Raw genomic sequence first — 19,295 nt, forward strand, 5'->3', positions numbered from 1 at the left:
TTGCTTCATTATTTTTTTAAACACATCAGTAGGGTGACAACTAGAATAAGATGTTTAAACAGTGACAGTAGAGGAACTATGAAATGAAGATAGTTCTTTACAGCATTGTTAACAGCATGCAAGGTGGTGAGGAAACTGTTGAAATGCAGCATCAAATTAAATTTTGTCCTTTTCATCATGATGACTATCACGATTGCTTTCAGCAAAATTTTCAAGAAGCTCTGGACAACAAGAATTTTTCTTGGAACACTTTACCCCTGGTACTTGTAGAGACATAGAATAGTTTGCATTGAAAGGGACCTTTAAAGGTCATGTAGTCCACCCCTCCTTCAGTTAGCAGGGGCATCTTCAACTGGAACAGGTTCCTCAGAGCCCTGTCCAATCTGAGCTTGAATGTTTCCAGGGATGGGGCATCTACCACCTCTCTGGGTACCTATTCCAGTGCTTCACCACCCTCATTGTAAAAAATGTCTTCCTTATATCTAGTCTGAATCTACCCTTTTTTAGCTTAGAACCATTACCCCATGTCCTATCACAACAGACCATACTTAAATGTCTATTCCCATCTTTCTTAGAAGCCCCCTTTACTTATTGAAAGGTCACAATAAGGTCTCCCCAGAGCCTTCTCTTCTCCAGGCTGAACAAGCCCAACTCTCCCAGCCTGTCCCCATAGCAGAGGTGCTCCAGCCCTCTGAGCATCTTCGTGGCCTCCTCTGGCCTCGCTCCAACCAGTCTAGATCCTTCTGATGTTGAGGGCTTCACAGCTGGAAGCAGCACTCCAGGTGGGGTCTCACCAGAGCAGAGTAGAGGGGGAGAATCCCCTCCCTTGACTGGCTGGCCACACTTCTCTGGATACAGCCCAGGATCCGCTTGGCTTTCTGGGCTGCCAGTGCACACTGCCGGCTCATGTCCAGTTTTTCATCCACCAGTACCCCCAAGTCGTTCTCCTCAGAGCTGCTCTCTATCCACTCTCCCCCCAGCCTGTACTTGTGCTTGGGATTGCCCCAACCCAGGTGCAGGACCTTGCACTTGGCCTTGTTGAACTCCATGAGGTTGGCAGTGGCCCACCTCTCGAGTTTGTCCAGGTCCCTCTGGATGGCATCCTGTCCCTCAGGCATGTCAACTGCACCACTCAGCCAAGTAGGAACTGTAATTGTTCCAGTGTTACTTTTCACAGGATGACCCATCAAAACCAGAAATGAAGGCAGAGGGAAAAGGGAAGAAACAAAACAACCAAACCAAACAACACAAATCACCACTCATCTGCTTCACAGGATTCCAAAACTATATGACAGCCACTAGGAAAGACACCTGGGGCCTGGTGCGGACAATACTGCAGACGCGTACGGGCTGAACACGTAGCCAAAGTCAACACGTAACAAGATGTGAGTACTCAAGGAACGGGATGAGGGGTAATACTGAAAATGAAACTAGTCTGTGTCAGCTGGGCGGTGCGTTCTCCTACATGCTTGTTGCATGCGTCACACCTCCCCCCCACTGAAAATGAACTCCAGAGGTAAAGGAGCTCTACGGAGAGCTGTCACAGTACTGGGGGCATAGAGAAACTCTTGTTATGACAAGAGTGAAAAGTCTGAAATTGCTTGCTTGGCCCAGGGAAGTAACAATTCCAACATGATGAAAAGAAGGCAAAGTCAGGATCCTCTGGTTTCCTATGTCACATGGAGTTAAGTTAAATTATGAAGTGGCACATTTATCCAAAGAGAGTTTGGATGTGAGCCACCAGGGTCTGCAGGCGATGAAGCAGGTGGTTGGTCTGGGGATCCGATGAACCCGGTGCTGCTTACCCTAATGCTGCTCGTGTCCTTGTTCACATCAGCCGGGACTGGGGGCAGGACACCCAAGCCAGAGGCTATGCTTGGGGTCGTGAGTTAAATCTGCTGGTGATTGCCCTCTGGCACCCAGTCGAAGGGGATGCCGACAATTCCCTACCATGCCCCTTGGCTCTCGACCTCCAAAGCCGGGTTGCCTGCCAGCACCATTGGGAATAACTCAGTGGCCAGGAGTGGACAGAGAGATTGCTAGCTGGCTCAGGCCAAACATTTTTAGGGGCCTTTCCAACTGTTCATAGGCATTCAGTTTTCAACACGTGCTGAGCCACCGCGGTTGACTAGTACGTCCATAGCCAGAGAGACCCGAAGTGTGTCTGGTAACAATGTTCCTCCACTTCGAGGGAGGGGATTCTGCCCCTGTACTCTGCTCTCTGCGGAGACCCCACCTGGAGTGCTGCATCCAGCTGTGGAGCCGCCAACATCAGAAGGATATAGACCAGTTGGAGCGAGTCCAGAGGAGGCCACGAAGAGGCTCAGAGGGCTGGAGCACCTCTGCTATGGGGACAGGCTGAGAGAGTTGGGCTTGTTCAGCCTGGAGAAGAGAAGGCTCCGGGGAGACCTTATAGCAGCCTTTCAGTACCTGAAGGGGCTACAAGGAAGCTGGGGGGGACTTTTTACAAGGGCCTGGAGTGACAGGACAAGGGGTAATGGGTTTAAACTAAAAGTGGGGAGGTTTAGATTGGATGTCAGGAAGAAGTTCCTCATTGGAAAGGGCGGTGAGGCACTGGAACAGGTTGCCCAGAGATGCTGTGGATGCCCCATCCCTGGAAGTGTTCAAGGCCAGGCTGGATGAGGCTTTGAGCAACCTGGTCTAGTGGAAGGTGTCCCTGCCCATGGCAGGGGGGTTGGAACTGGATGGTCTTTAAGGTCCCTTCTAACCCAAACCATTCTGTGATTCTATGATTCTGTGAAAGAACCTATGTGCCAGTATTTGTGCTCACTTAGGCCATGGTTTCAGCTCTTTAATTCACATGCCCACTAATTCTGTGGCACCACATCCCACCGAAAGAGACTGTTGTTTCCACATCCACACTCAGTGTCTGCGGAGGCTCCTCTCCACCCCAGTAATGCCCTTACAGCAGCACTTTTCATCCACCCAACACACGATGGGCTGGAAAGTCTTGTTACACATGATGCAGGATGCAGGGCGGTGATGATACAGCAAAAGCAAAACTGTTTGATGTTTAAATTGCAGGCATCAAAGTCACAAAAGGGCACCTGGCCAGCATTAAAATACTTCTGAAGTAAGTGGGACAAGAAGCTGGGTGTGATCAATCTATTTTCTGACCATTATTTGACTGTGAGGTAAATTGGACTCGTTTCTCCTCAGGAGGGATAGGAAGTGCAGAGGAACAGTAGCTTTATCTGGCTCTGAAACCTTCACATTAGAGTACGGAAACCATAGCTAAGAGAACAAAGAAATAAAAGCAACTGCAGAATTAAGGTTTTGTGCATGCATACAGATAAGAAAAAAAACTAGTTAAACGTGGTTTTCTTCAGAGCACCATGTATCAAAACAGGCATCGAATCTTTATTCTACTCATTTTATCTATAACCCTTAACTAACTGCGTTTTCTTCTATTTTTCAATACTTTGTCCGAATCACACCGAGATAAATAGCCTTTCTGCCCATGTAGTTTTGGATTCAGCACTCCTCCCAAGTGTATCTGGAGAAGTTTGTCATAGCTTCATGAGCCCCCGATTTAGCAAGGGAAAGCATTCCCCATCTGTGCCATAATGAAAACCACGCTTTTATGAAATGAAGTGATTCATTCTGCAAGATAATTTCTACAGAGCGCTGTCTCATTAAAAATGATAGAGTGACAAACTAATGATAATTATTTTGGTTGCTCCTCCTCTCGCCATGGTATCTAGTTGAAAGTAACAGCTGAAAAGGGCATTATGATTTTTGGAATATATTTAGACACACCAATACACGTGGCTTTGCATTTCTATATATGCATAGTCTTCGTACGTACGTGTGTATGGCCAATATTGGGCTATACTGACAAGAAGAGGAAGCCATCCACATCTTCCCACGTTTTGTAGGCATCATTGTTTAGTTAACTTCAATATAATGCAAAGAAAACTTAGCTAGAAATTCATTCAGTTACTCGCCGTTTCATTTAAAAAAATCGGAATTCTGATCTAAAACAACCAAACCCCAAATCCCTGATGTTTAAAACCAAGGAGAAAAGCACTGAAGATGAGTAGTTTGGAACACAAATTGGATAATGGAAAACGTTATCTAAGGCTGGGCTGCTACCGCACTGCTGTTGTTATGGAGATAGCAGTCTCCATGTAGTGTATATGGCACTTACTGGGACATATAGCATCGGGCCATATAGAATACATTGGAACTTCTGACAGATGGAAACCCAGGCCGGTACCAGCGAGGTTCTCGAACACCGTAGTCGTACAGCCAGGCTCCAGACCGAGCACATACATGGGCCGAGGGCCCGAAGCGGCTGTGAGTGCTCGGCAGCGCCCCAGTACCTAACCAGACACGCTGAGTTCCCTCTTACCTAACAGCTCCTGCAAAGTAAACGTCAACAGTGCGCGAGCGGCCAAGAGTTCAAGGGTGCATCTCGCGGTCAGGTGACACGCTCCTGCACATCGGGTTATTCTTTAAATGCATGAGGTTAAAACCGAGATCCTGCGCTCCGGTACTGCGTAGCTAACCCCGCCGAACACGCACACAGAGAGCTGAACAGTGGGGAGGAAAACCCGGTGTTACGGCTCAACTGGAGCGACAGGCTAGCAAACAACTCAGGGCACTGGAAGCTTCGGTTAACTCTTGTTTTCTGAGAACAGCAGTAAATAATTGAAGAATAATGTAGGGGAACATGTTACTGCACTTTCTTACTCCAGGTTTTTACAGTCTTCCCTGTTCCTCTTCACAAATCACTGAATCAACATATTCCGTGCACGTATCAACTAGCAGCCGCTGGACCAGTAAAGTAGCATTTCAAAAAAAAAATAGCCAGAGACGACGGTCCCTCAGCAGAAAGCTGTATCTAACTGTTCTGAGCTAACCTACATGGATCCTGGGCCACCTTCTCCCTGTTTCCCAAAGGTTAGTTTCAAAATCTGCACAATTAGCTGCTTCTAAACGTTGTTAATAAGCTTTTTTGTTTGTTCACTTTTCCTCAGCGTTTTAAACAGCTGCATTTGCTGTTACATTGTCTCAAACAGCTTGTTTTCTTTTTGGCCTTAGTCCTTGATTTTGTACTGTTGCTGGATTTTAGCATCTGCAGCATCCCAGTGCTTGGAACCAAGTTGTTAAGGAATGCCAGCACACCTGCTGCTGGTGTATTACAAAGACCCGCTTGGGCTACCAAGGCCTACAGAAATCACCACGCAGGCGAAGAGGCCTACCTACGTTCGCCTCGTGCAACGATGGAAGGTGGACCGTCGCCCTCTTGCCACGCATGGTAAAAACAGCTAGACACTCGTTGCTCTGCCCTAACGCACAGGCAGCCCTGAAAACGGTGCAGGAGTTTTAAATAAACGGTGCAAACAAAAACTTACCAGCGGCTTTCTGGGTTAAAGCCAGATATGCGGGTCTGAAAATATTATTTTTGATAAGAAACTTTAAATATCAGAGCTCAGTCAGATTAAGCCTTGTTACGTTATTGCCTTTTAAATGCAAATTTAAACAGCGGGATTTTTTTTAGACCTACTTGCTTTTCATGAGACTTAGAAAAACTAAGGTTTTACATGTAGGAGCCATCTTTTATGAAAGGCAGAGTTTTCTATCTATAACCATCATATGGACTGTGCTTATGTGAAAAGAAAGATGAGGCTTGAAGTACAAACCCCACGCCACCAAGCCAGTCATATCTGAAAACAGGAGGAATTATGAGGCTGGCGTTTATGGAATCGGACATTAGGAGCAGAGGTTGCGAGCTCCAAGTCATCCAGGGAAGATTTGTCACTATCAGACTAGAACTACCTGTCGTGCCAAACTGTACAGTGGACAGATCCTAACGTCTTCGGGTTAAATCTGTGAGCAGTTGCATTTGTCCAGAGTCAACGTTAAGCTTTGAGTAGTCTGGTTGCTGCGAGCGTAACCGATTTAAACTTTTGAGGCCTTCAATTCACCCTGGATATAAAAAGCTCCTAAAGTACCTCTTGTTTATCACGAGGTAACTGGCACCTGTTAACTAAAAGTGAAAAACACTGTGAAAATAAAAATTGTGCTTAAGATGATTTATAGTTGAGAAAGTGCATGGTAATTAGTAAGAAACTAATTTGAAAATCCAAACGTTTGCAGGTCTAAACCAACTCATTTTCCATGATGAGAACACAGGAGGGCTTTCAATCCAAGCTGCTAATAGAGACAATTTTACACAGTCCTTTCTTACAGTTAACAGCAGGGGAATCTGCTTGGCTCTTTTCAGTTCCCAGGGGATGAATATTGACCGAGTAATTACAGCTATAAACTTTTCAGCCCCTTGACCAGAGTATTCTGCAGAATTATGTCCTTAAGGCACAGTTTACGGTATGCAACACACCTATGATTCAGCTGGGTTTAATGGCTCCTACATACTTCATTTTACCCATTTTCCTTCACATTTGGAATTTCAGGAATGTTTTGTCACAGAAGCTTATGAAATAGGTGATAAATAGAGCATCAATTTTTCATTTGCATACATAAAGATACTGACTTAATGGAAAAACTACTGGAAACATCCAGATGCCTAAGAAGAAGAAACCAGTGTTTTAAAGAAAACTACTTTTTATTTAAATTCTATGTCTTAAGCACTGTGACAAAGCGTATTCTCGAAATCTGTGTAAGTCAAATATGTTTTCCTCTCACTCTGCCCTCCCCTCGAAATAAATGAGCCAATTTTATACATATCTACAGTATTTAATAAAGATGTCCAAACTAGCCAAAGTTTTTACATTTATGTTTCAGCACTTAAAATGAAGGGAAGTGTTTAATTTGCTCTCACTCTGACAGCCAGATTAAATGGAAACATAAGTCTTCTGAAGAAAGAATGCATGACACCATTTCTCTCAGTGAGGAAATACAATACCTTAATATAATGATTTAAAAACCCAGCAGTTGAATTCAAGCAGTTAACTCTGTTCTTATTTATCTTCTAAATGTTTGCCAGTTAGTCATATCTGATCAATAATTAATCAGTACTTCTTTTGGCATCTGAATTAGTTTTTTTTTTTTAACAAGTTATTGGAAGTTATGCAATCAGGTTTTCTACAAGTTCTTTGGCTACGTACATTAAGAAAGTTAAATACACATGAAAGCTACTAGCTACAAGTACCTTAAAAATAGTACACATTTACAGATTATACAGGGATCAGAGTGCAGAAGTGATGAGAGAGTTATTTTCAAGGACAGGTTTACTTACAACATCCATTTTTACATCCCAAACAGAAGGCTGTAGACAAATTAAGATTCTTAAAGAAATCTCTTTGCAGAGCTTCTTGACTACTTAGAAAATGCCTCAAACTGTTGCTTCACGTAATAACGGTATCGCTTTTAATTATGACATATAATCTGCAGTGTCTGTCTTTTTTCTTTTGAAGAACGTAGAAGTTCAGAAACTGCTCATATAAAGAACAGAAATACTGGTTGTATTCCCATATGGAATGATAACGATTTTAGATTCTTTTGAAGATCTTTCGTAAGCCAAAAATGAAAGCAGAAATCCATGTCAGTCCTCAGAAAAAGCTTAGGGTTATAGTGATTTTGAGAAACTGCTTAATTTTCTTCTTGCAGCATTTCTTCTATTTCTTTATCCCAGTTTTCATCACGCTTTTCTGATTCCGTCACCACCTCATACTCCTGAAGCTCTTGCTGCAATTCCTTTTCCCAATCAGCAGTTTCTTCTACAAGAGATAAATAATGTGTAAGAATTAAATTGATAATACAGAATGCTGCTTATTCATACAAAACTAGATGAATTTGCACTGAATCTCTCTTATATCCCCCAAAATTTGTGGACAATTCTCCTTAAAGATTAAAGAAATTTCAAGATCAGAGATTTCATCTTCTTATTGACCACAGATAGGAATGAATTAATAGGCAAGTCTATATTCCTGTGTGCCTACTGTAACAAAGACATGAAAAGCAAACACACAGCTTACTAGTAACAAGTGTCCCTTTACAAGCCCGTTTCCTATAGGCTTTCAGTCTACTATCAACTGAACTTCCCTTTGTACTTTTAAATCTCTGGAAAAAAATGAATGAAGTTCAAAAGTTTGTTGAATATAGTGTTATTTAAAAAAAAAATTAAGATCAAATACTGAGGATAATTTTTATAAAAAGAAGCAGGTATTCTCCTCACTGGCATCTGCAGCTAGGCAAGCTCATTTAATCAGGGTTGAAGGTAATCATATCTCGTACTTCAGGGCAAAAAAAATGAGTCAGAAGGTATTCCTGTGTTAATCTCCGTTTTAATTAGCTCTACGTATCCCATGCAAGAGTACGGGGGAGGAGGCGGGTGTTTGATGTGTTACGTGTGGGTTGGTACTTCAGCCCAGATATGAAGGTACGTGATTCCATAGTCCAAGTCAGTAAGGCCAGCTGAGATTTCTCTGAACAAACGACACATTCGTGACTTACTGAAACACTTCCATCAAAAAGCTAGATGAAGGGGACTAACGTAACTTGTAAGAATTCCTCAAGCATAGCTACGTATTGGAAAAATACCAGTTTCAGAAAACAAGGATTCAGCAACATCCAAAGCACGGTCTAAGATGAAATCTGAAAACTGTGCTACGATAAGCATCTACATAGTAAGTAGTTCCTCGTGTATGGCCAGAGTCACACCATCACAGACTGTTTTTATGCTTTTTACACTGATATTAGTTCTTCTGCATTAAGTCTAAGCCCCGCTTTATTTCTTCTCCTCATTCTCAATACTGTTTGTTAAATTTTAATCCTTTACAAACGCACATAAACCTTCTACAGCAGAGGTGCCTGCAAGCTCAGAGTCTGATGCAAACACTGCCTGTTTAGCCGGTGTGACAAGACAAACAAACACAGCCTGACTTCCAGAGACTGTACTTTACCTACAAAGATGTCAAAGAAAGGAAGGAAAAAAATCATACACATAAGGACCTATAAAAGAGAAGGCAGGGAAAGGAGGAGGTAGACAGAAAAAAACCAACCCTCCACTGTCACTGTCATAGAAGAGTCACCTAAAAATTGTTAGGTTCTTTGGAGTTGAGCTCATCAGAGCTAACTCTTCGTATAAGACGTCGCTCAACTGTGGTGAGAATTATCATTAATTTCTGCAGTATTTCATCACAGGTTGTTTCATAAACTTTGAAAAACAGTCACGAATCCACTTTTCTAAGTTGAATTACAATTTTTTCTAAAACCAACCTATCTTAGAATTACTGTATTTAAGACACAGAAGGTAATGCCTTTACCTTCTACTACTGAAGTCTCTTCTCTCTTCTTGTCTAGCACCAGTTGTTCCATTTCTTTTCTTAGGTCTTCCTGATTCAGATTACAGGCATCAAAAGCATCACTCACAAATTCCGATACACCTGGACTTGTGGAAATCTCTTCCTCATCCTGCAAGAAGACAGTTCTGATTAAGCTTATCCAAAAAGAGGAAAAAAAGAGGTCACCAATACATCCACTCATGTGACCGCCTGCCTTTTAGCTAAGAGCGAAGAAACAAACCAAATGCATTACTTTGACAATTGTTTTTGTTGTCAAACGTTGTCAAAAAAATGGATCATTTTTCTTTAACAGCATTTTTGTACAGACAGAAGTGTTAGATAGTTACGCTGAAAATAATCTGCTTTTCATCCTAGGCTCCTTTTTGTGTTCTCTTAACTTCAGTTCCGTTTTTGTAATATTCAGAAAGAGTAATAAAACTCATAAGTAGTTTAGAACAGAACGTAAGACTAATATTAAAGTTTTGATCACAATTCAGTAAGTTTTTCACACACAAATAAGATTGGGAGGCCTGTTCTTTGGAAATCTTTCTAGCTGAGTTTAGCCTACTGCATATTATTGACAAGTGAATGCACAGCTCTGCTTCTGCCAAGACTGTTCTCTAGCACTGATTTTACAGTCCAGAAATGAACAAGGGTCATTACATGTCTAAGTTAAAGGTTTCTGCAGTATCAAGCAAAAAACTCTTCTTGCCATTGCTACTGCAACCCGTCATTTAGTTTTCCTACACTTAATCCTGACAACTGCTGAAGAGTTGGGCAGAACACGGCAGACGGATACATTTTTATGGAGGTGTCCCTTGTGTCTCAATACAGTGTAAACCTTCTACTCCAAACATTTTGGCTTCAGAGTGAAACCATGTTTTATTATAACGTGCAGGTTACTAATGAAAGTATTCCGCAGATAAACTACTGTTTCTTCTGCTGAAAAGGAATTTCAAGTGTCTGCACTAAAAAACAGTATCACAGTAGAACAGCAGCAGGTTCGGACTGTCAGATATTATATTATGGTTTCATAGCACCACTTACTCGAAAGGAAGCATAATTGCCCATTAAGTTACAGTTTCACATACTAAATGCCAGATAAAAATATAACAGCATTTTTACCTCTTGAGACTTTATTTGGGGCTTGATTGTAACGGGCGGTGTTTTTGGTCGTACTGTTTCTATTGAGAGGGGTAAAAAAAAAGGTAGATTACATTTAAATACATAAAGATCTCATTTAGTCTGCATAGCTATTAAAGATACAAAGCAATATTGTATTTTAAGATTTAAGGAATCCTGGTGGTTAAAGGCTGAGCTGAGCCATAAGTGAAGGTGTTTTGCAACAACAAAATGGGAGAGGAGCAATATTCTATTCTTAAGTAAGGCAAATTTAGCAAACCATTTCCTCATTGTAACTCCAAACTTAAATCACAGGAACCTCTGCTCCTCAAAATGATTCGAAGAACTACGCAGGTAGGAACAGTTGGGAATCAGAGAATGTCGTCTGTAACACAAATCACACCACAAGACCTTTGAAGTCACAAAGGTGCAGGCTTAGTCATGAAATGCAGTTACTGCCTCCCACAGAAACTCGCCTGGCTGGGTACTGCTGCCGACACGCGCACTAGTTGCTCAGAGCTATACTGGACTACGCCAGCATGCACACGAGCACGAGCACTCCGCAGCCCGTGCCTTTTTTCACCCAGGCAAAGGTAGTCACTGGAAAACACAAACCCTAGAAGCTGTTCCCAGTTTCCTAAGAAAACTCATTGTGCGTTCTGTATTTAGTAGCACAGTACAAGGAAGACCGTGATTGTTTACAAGCAAGGACAGAGCTTTCTCCTTGGCAGGTAAAAGAACACCCTGGCTTTCCTCCCCAAGCAACGGCAGAGTAGAGGAGGGCCAGTAAAGAGCCAGCTGGCTGCAAGAACAATTAACAAACTGGGCAGGTTGCAGTAGTGACGGAGTGCTTGCTTAGCAGTTCTATTTGTTTAAACATGAAAAGCAGCTCTGAGCTTGCTGCTCTGCTCACTGCAGGTGGACCCTTCCTGCTTACTCAGCAATTTCTGAAGGGGGAATTTTTTTCTGGTTTAATTTTTAAAATTAAGATCAGCACTAATTAAAATAATTCCCTAATTGGTAGCTATCTCTGCTCATACAGCTCATCTACTCAATGCCCACCGCTCTGACCCATCCTCTCTCTTCCTTCCCAGTCTTTGGAGGATCTGTTACTGCACCCACCACCACAGCCCAAGAGGCTCCAGCACTCCCTGCTCTGGCAGGCTGTAAGCACATGGCACTAACTCTTCCCTGCTAAGCACCCACTGCCCAAAGCACTGCGCCAGAGAGGTGCCTCCAGCTCCACCTGCTGCTCTCCTGCAGAAGCAGCACAGCAGCTCTGCCACTGGGTCACACACCCGGCCTGACGTGACTAGCATGATGCCATCTCTGCCCCCCGAGGTACCTTCATTCCCAAGTAAATAGTTGCTAATACCTGGAGAAGGACTAGAACTTGGCAGTTTGTTATAGGTTTTATACAGTCTCTACACTAAGAATGTGGAATGTCTTCCATTTGTCCCTTCTTTTTTCCTTTCACATCAACCACATGAATTTAACTTAGTGAAAACAGCAGGGGAGGAGGAGACAGACAGATAAAAATGGAATGCAATTAATTCTATTTTACAGACATCAGTCAGCTTTAAGAAGAAACTCTGAACATTAGGAAGAGTTACCGACAGGCAATTGCATCAAGTTTTAGCCTCCAGTTAGGGAATCCAACCTTCAAAAAAGTTATTTGAATCAAAATGAACACAGATGATTCAGAGCTTCCCAAATATGCAATTTTCAAATCAAACAAAACATTTATTTACTACAGTCTGGTAAATGCATCTTTGCCATTATAGATTATACAGTCATTAGGACAGTATATCTGCAGATCCTATACTGGTCTTCTGAACTGAGAGGTATCTGCAGCAGGCCAAGAGACACTGCTTTTTTCTTTTTTTAAAGATGGCATGCTTTGTTTTCGGTCACAATGGTGATTTCACTACAGTAACTTTTTGGGTATTACCCAGCAACTTTGGCAATTTCTAAAGGTTTGGATGACTCAAGGATAACAGTGTCGTTGTTCAATGGGGTCAGTTGCCACCTCTCCTGTAGAGTTGAGATGTTTCAATTAAAACAGTCACAGTCTGGCAAATGTGAGTAAGGTACTGGTTAAAAAAAACCAACCAACCAACCAACCAGGAGGTTACGCTGCCCTAGGAACTTTCAGTTTAAGACTCTCCACTTAACTACGTATTTAGCTTGCAAAAGGAAACCTTCAGCATGGTAATTAACAATAGAGCAGCTTCTATTTGACCAGCCAAACAGCCACAACAGCATCAGCTTGCCTTTTTTTTTTCCCTGAAATTGGATTACTGAAGCAATGATATGCAGAAACAGAAAGCAAATAAAGCACTTGGTGGAAAGGGGAAGCACACTGACAATACACAGACTTCACAGGAAAAATGCTTATAAACAGTGAAAAAAAAAAATCTTTTGGCAGAATTTGTTTCTAATCTTTCCAAATGCAACCTTTTCCTCTCTACAAAGGACTAAATGCAGTAGCAAATGATTTAATACTCAAAAGATCTACTGTAGATTACATTTAATCTACTGTAGATTACATGTAGTGCTTTCTGCACTACAGAAAGCAGAGGTGAAGACAGTCACTACTTTAATAGTCTACAATACAATCCTATCAGTTGGTGTAATAAAAAACCCAGAAGAACAGAAATCCAAAAAAGATTTAAAAAAAAATCGCAACGATAAAGAAATCCAAGAAAGAAAATCAGATAAATGCATTTAGATGCCAGTTAGGTGCAAAGGTTTAATGAAATCATGACAATCCCCGTGATTTCCTGAGTTATGGCACCTGCACAGGGTAACTGTAAAAACAATTTGCTCATAGAAAGTGACAAAACCAGGAACTGAATATGGTGGGAGTGTAGAAGTGATGTAACTTGAACAGGTAAGTAGGAAATGAGCCTAAATACAGTCTGCACTGAGAGGTAAAGACAAAAGCTTTCTGTTATGAGGAAAGAGTCAGACATTTAAGAGTAGGTTGGGGTTTTTTTTGTTGTTTTATACGAAGCAAAAAAACGTCTCAGGTTCCACAGAACTGAGCAGGTGTTTCTCCATCTAATCACATTTCCTCTATTGCTCTTCTTTTTCTTCAGAAAACATGCTTACAAAACTACAAAAACAGTAGGAAGATTCACTGTCAGGTAATTCTCAACTTCATTTTTTAAGCTGCGCACATTTTAAAGATACACAAAAAAACCCAAACACAAGTTCTGTAATCCTTTGCTTAAAGCAGTCTTCGGAACTATACCGAGGAGAAGAATTACATTATTATAGTAAACACATGAATCATCTTGGGCTGTTTCTATACCACGTTTGTCAATCTTCCCAGGGAGGGAACCCTGGTCCCCACAGGGTTAAACTCCTCAAAGGCTAGCATCCACTGGAGGGCACACGGCCTGCAGTGGATACGGCCTCTGTGCTCCATGTAATATGCTCCAGTGAGGCCATGATTTTTAAGCTTACAAAGCCTGAAAATGGCATGAGTAGTGTTTCTAGTATTGACAGCATGCTGTTCAACATGGGGACATGCTGTATCATTTGGTTGTACATAGCAGACAACTGTCCTGAATAAAACAAGTCAGAATTGGTGCCTCTTGGTCTGAAACAGATTCATAAGAGGGTCAGTAAAAATAACCTGTATAAACTGACCAGTGTCACTGAAGATGCCTACATTGAAACAGCTTTTTCATCTCAAGATTGAATCCCAGACAGCCTCCTGGTCCCTATCTCCTTTCATTTCTGTAATACACCGTGTCCCTTTCCACATTCTGCATGTGTGTCTGCCTCCACCACCACAATAATTCTACCCTCATATCCCTAACTTTGTTTGGCCTGAGGCCTAAGCAAAAGTCAAGAGCAAACCATGTGCCAGCTGGCTGGGTTGGCTGGTACCGGTTGTCTTACCAGGCAAACCAAGGGTACCTCTTACTCCTTTCTGACAAGTCAAAAAAGCACACCAGAGACCACTGGTGGTCTTGAGCTATTACAAGCCAAGTACACAATTTCACCTCTTGAGATTTCCACTCTTCTGACAAAGTTGGCTGAAATTGGAAAAGAGCTTAAAAGCACTAGGAGCCCCCTCTTCCCCGTCTGGACAGACCAAGTATGAGGAGAGCAGCTCTGATTTCATAGGAAACCCAGGATAAAAATCCGATGTCTCCTCGTGTATAGAGTCAACATGCATGACACTAACGTTATGAGCTATGCTAAAACAAATCCTTTCCATACCTTTCAGTTGACTATCCTCTTCTCTGCCTTTGTTCTCTTCCTTTCCTACTGCTTGCTGCTGAGCTGCCAGTGCGGTGAGCTGGGCAGACTGTTTAATTAGGGACACCCTGTAGAAATAGTTTCTCCAGAACACCTCCTCCTTTACGCTAGAGAGAATAAACAGATTTTGATTACTACGTTTGCAAATATGGCTCCTTGTACCATCCAGCAATGAAATAAAATTAAATATGCAGAGGGAAGGAGTAGACATAGCTGTCTCTCCTAAAAAAGCTTTTGTGATTTTCACAGTTGAAAAAAAATCCATCGTTGTAGAAGTTCTTGATCTCCTACAAGACAGTTACAATGGACTTGAACATTTAATAATAATAATAATGTTATTTCCTTAGAAAAAGCTTAACAGCATGCAGCAATACACAATTTGGAACAATATTATGCTGTTCCATCTCTCTTGCCAACTCATGTAAACAAACCCAACAAGCCAAATAACCCTGTTCTCATCACTTACTCTAAAACCAACATTCTATTGCTGTCAAACCAGATTCATCTACATCTTCCCTAGACCTCAGGTGGAACCGGAACGTTGTTGATCTATAGGCAGAAGCCATTCCTAGTTTGCAACACAACTATTTCATTATCTTCACATCTTTCAGCAAGTCCGCAGGACCTTCAGTAGCTAGAAACTGCCATCTCTGAAACAACCCGCTCTGATAAGCAGGAGACTATCCCATTTCTTGGGTAACATTTCCCTTTGATAACTCTCCAGCAAGCAAGCAAAGACCCAACTTTAACTCAGAGGAAAGAGAACTCCAGAAATGGCAGGGCCAGTGGGGAGGAATGTATGTAAGTCAAGAAAGAAAGAACAGAGTGAAGTTGCCTTCCCACCCATTCAGGCAAACAGTGACTGCTGAGACTAAGAAAAGGGAAAAAACCCCAGCCAAACCCCAAGTATTAAGCAATGGGGTAGGACAGGCAAGACAAGTGTGACCAGAGGCTGAAGACACAGCATCAGAGAGAGATCTGATGAAGAGCTAGAATATGGGCAGAGCTTATGGACTGACAGCAACAAAGAACAGCAGGGAAGGAGGTAAATAAAGTAAGGAGCTGGGAGGAGGAGGAAATTTAAGGAGGATATTTTAAGATAGAAAAGTGCAAAGAAAGGTGTTTTCTTTCCTGGTTCCATGCTCAGGCAAGACACTAACGTTGGGAACTTCTGCTTAACGAGAATGTTGACCTATGAAACAAGCTTGAGGAGCAGAGTCTGGGACTTGGCAATGAAGGAGAGCAGTGCTGGAATAAAGCTGGGATCAAGAAGCCATACTGAACAGACCATAACTGCTGGGATAAAGACCTTAGGTCCGTAAGAAGGCAGGCAGTCACAACACAGAGTTTTTCCCTCTGCTTATTCAAAAACAGTTTTTCTTGCTTGCATGGCTGCTGTTTTGGATGCATTCTTTTACCATTTCTCCATTGGGCCTCTGACTATCCCTAATAGGTGATAATATAAATAACCTCTGGGGTGTCAGTTACCCCAACAAATCTGAGTATTTTTGTTGCTGCATCTACCTCTGTTTTAGAAAAGCATTTTAAATTACTTTAGCACACTGGACATGGAAAAATTTAAGGCCTCTCTCATACTTCAGTTGACAGGTCCTTATTAGCTCTGAATTTGTAACAGATCTACTTCTGTTCTTTCCTCTACATGCTAAACCACAACGCACATGCAATATTCCATGCATTCAAAATTAGCAGATACAGAATACATACAGAGGAAGTACAGAAAGAAAGAACCGAAGGAAGTGAAAAGGAGTAATTTACAAAATTTACAGACACATTAGAAGTCCAACCATACAAAGGTACCAGCAAAAATTACTTACTGTTTGGGAACGAGATCAAACCTCATCCTATTGAGTAGTTCATCTTCTTGTAACATCACCATTGCAACAGGGTACATCTGATCAAAGTCAAAATTAAACTGCACACCTGCTGGAGGATCCCGTAGAAAATTCCGTTTATCCTTTGAAGAACATATTTATGGTCATTAACTGATACTAGAAAAAGGATATCATATTTCACACACAAGACCAGCAAAGCAATCCCACCTCCCACATAATTCTATCATACCACAAAGCTGTAAAGCCTTTATAAAAATCAAAAGTTATACTGGGGATCTACTTTGCCTCAAGTTGATACTAAAAAAGAATGATTTACTCTTGCACATGATGAGTACAGGGACACATTAAAAGAAGTATAGTGAAAACCTATAATTTAGTAACACCAACCAAACTTACTTTTGAAAAACAAAAAGAAAATTTTCAAATCTTACAGGAAACTAAATACATACTGCTGATAAGGCCAGTATTTGTTGTTGAATTGTTTCTTCTTCATTGCTGTCTACCCAGGGAGGCACTGCTGCTTCTGTTATTGGACAGAGGGAAATAATTACATGAGTATTACTTTAAAAAAAACCAAAACCCAACCCCACCATATAATGTCACAAAAATAAGCAGACTTACATCGGTAAGCCAATTCATTGTTCCTTTTTCCTAAAACTAAGTTCATAAGAGAAAGCTCTAGGAATGGATCTTTGTTTATCAGGGGTAAAAACCCCACCAAAATAGTTGCTGATTTCTGTTACTGTAAAACTAAAACTGTGGGCATTTCTTTGCCGTCTGTTTAGTAAGAACTTGGTGCCTCTTAGTTTAGTTACTGAAGTAGTGCGGTATAACTGGTTAAACTGCCTGCAACTAGAAATTTCTAGATTCATTTTAAACATGTAAACTTCACCTAAGTTAAGTTTTCAAAATAATTTACTACTGTAATAATTTTCTAACACCTAGAAGGCAATTCTTTTATGAAGGAGAAAAATAAGTTATAAATTTGTTATAAATTACAATGTTACACACTGAGTTAAGTATACTTGAGTTCAGATGATTATTTACACAGATACTTCCAAAATAGTTCTGTAGGCTGTACGCAGAGGTAAATAGATTACTGTAGATGTACAGAAAACTACCGACGCAAATTCAGCCTGCAGAGACATTATGATGCATCTGGCAGAGTCACCAAGTAATTCTTGTGTACTTCACACTAACACTGCTTTTTTGCCTATGCGCCTGACAGCAGCAAGCTCTTTCACCCAGGTGGATTCACACTGGATGCTACTGCTTCTCTCAGGCCACCTGTTAACTCCTTTCCTCAGTCTAGCTACCTATTTTCATGAAACTTGTAGAAATTTATTAACAGATGCCGGAGTTTACTAACAGAGACAAAAGGACAGAAATACAGACAAGGCAAACACATAAGCAGTCTTGCAAGACGAAACCAGACCAACATACTAACTACAGACAGTATGAAAAATTTCATCATGATCCATTTAAAAGCAGCTCATTTTCAAGATTAACAATAGAGCCATTAGTTATTCAGACTGTCAAATTCTTGCATTCGGGTAACACATTAAAAGAGATAAAAGCCAACGATGAAACGTAACATAGGAAAAAAAGTGCTTATTTTATAGTCTCAAATAGATCCACTGATGTCAATAGTACATGGGTGTATAACTCAAAGGATTTAGATCACAGATAATTACAAAGCAAATGAGTTATGGGAAAGCAAAAGAACAATTAATGCCTTTAACGTAAGCAGAGCAACTCCTGCAGTGAAACTAATTAAATACTACAGTGCAAACCCTAACCCATGTTTTTAATTTCATTACCAAAACGTGACATGACTGCCAGAGCTCAAAAGAAAGGTAATCAGCATGCCTGCTTTCAATAAACACACAGGCTTAAGAATCAAAACAACCCGAAATCAGCTTTGCTAGCAAAGTGATCTTGTGAGTTAATTTCATAAAGCTGAATTTGGTAAAAAAAAAAAAAAGCAAATCTAAACCAACTAGATAACGTAATGCTAACCTCAATAATGTCATCTTCATATTCCACAATACGTGTTAAGTTCTGCCATAATGTGTGTTATTAAACACAGTTTTGACAGATTAGGTTTAGATACAGCTCAATTATCCAGCTTCCAGCAAGTTTCAGCTTATGTGATGTTACAAATTATTAAAAACCAACATACGTTACCTGATTTCTTGGTTTGCTGTTCTTGGACAAATTTTTTCTGTTCCTTCTGAAAATCTCCAATAATTGTCTAAAATAAAAATTAGAGAACCACAATTAAAAAAACAATCACTCCTCTTGTTTCATGTTCACTCTGAAGGTGCTTTCAAATACACTGCAGTATCATACTCTCATATCCCCGGTGGCCCTTTCTGTGTAAGTTAATTAAAAACGTTTCATGCAAATCATACATTCCCTTTTACTGAAACATGTTATTTTGCCTTTAGTAGTCTGAACTGTTGCGTGTGCTTTCAATATTATATTTATAGTTTTATCAAGTTCAGGGGATGAAAAAAAAAAACAACCAACAAAATCCTAGCTGATAATTTGAACATCAGCATATGATGCATATATGCTTACCACCTTACCATGTCAAATACAGATGACAGACTAACTGTTCAGATCTACTTAAAAAAGTTTTTAAAGCATTAAACTGTGTGTTTAATGCCAAGATACCCTTGGTTTTACAATAAGTTTCAAGAGCGGCCTAAGAAAGATATCCATTGCAAAAAACTGGATTTGTAAAATTGTTAAGTATGATTTTTCAGAA

General features: G+C 40.9%; 1 protein-coding gene across 1 annotated transcript; it reads right to left on the reverse strand.

Moving 5' to 3' along the window:
* Positions 1-7,578: 7,578 nt before the first annotated feature.
* On the reverse strand, positions 7,579-18,776 carry SYAP1 (synapse associated protein 1; the record flags this gene model as incomplete). The annotated part of the gene is made up of 7 exons (XM_010160156.1): positions 7,579-7,706; positions 9,255-9,402; positions 10,398-10,456; positions 14,631-14,776; positions 16,505-16,644; positions 16,972-17,045; positions 18,710-18,776. Coding segments are annotated over 7 exons (762 nt in total), but the record flags the coding sequence as incomplete, so codon positions are not given.
* Positions 18,777-19,295: the final 519 nt, after the last annotated feature.

This window comes from Eurypyga helias, unplaced genomic scaffold (genome assembly GCF_000690775.1).
Source record: "Eurypyga helias isolate BGI_N326 unplaced genomic scaffold, ASM69077v1 scaffold7711, whole genome shotgun sequence".
NCBI lineage: Eukaryota > Metazoa > Chordata > Aves > Eurypygiformes > Eurypygidae > Eurypyga > Eurypyga helias.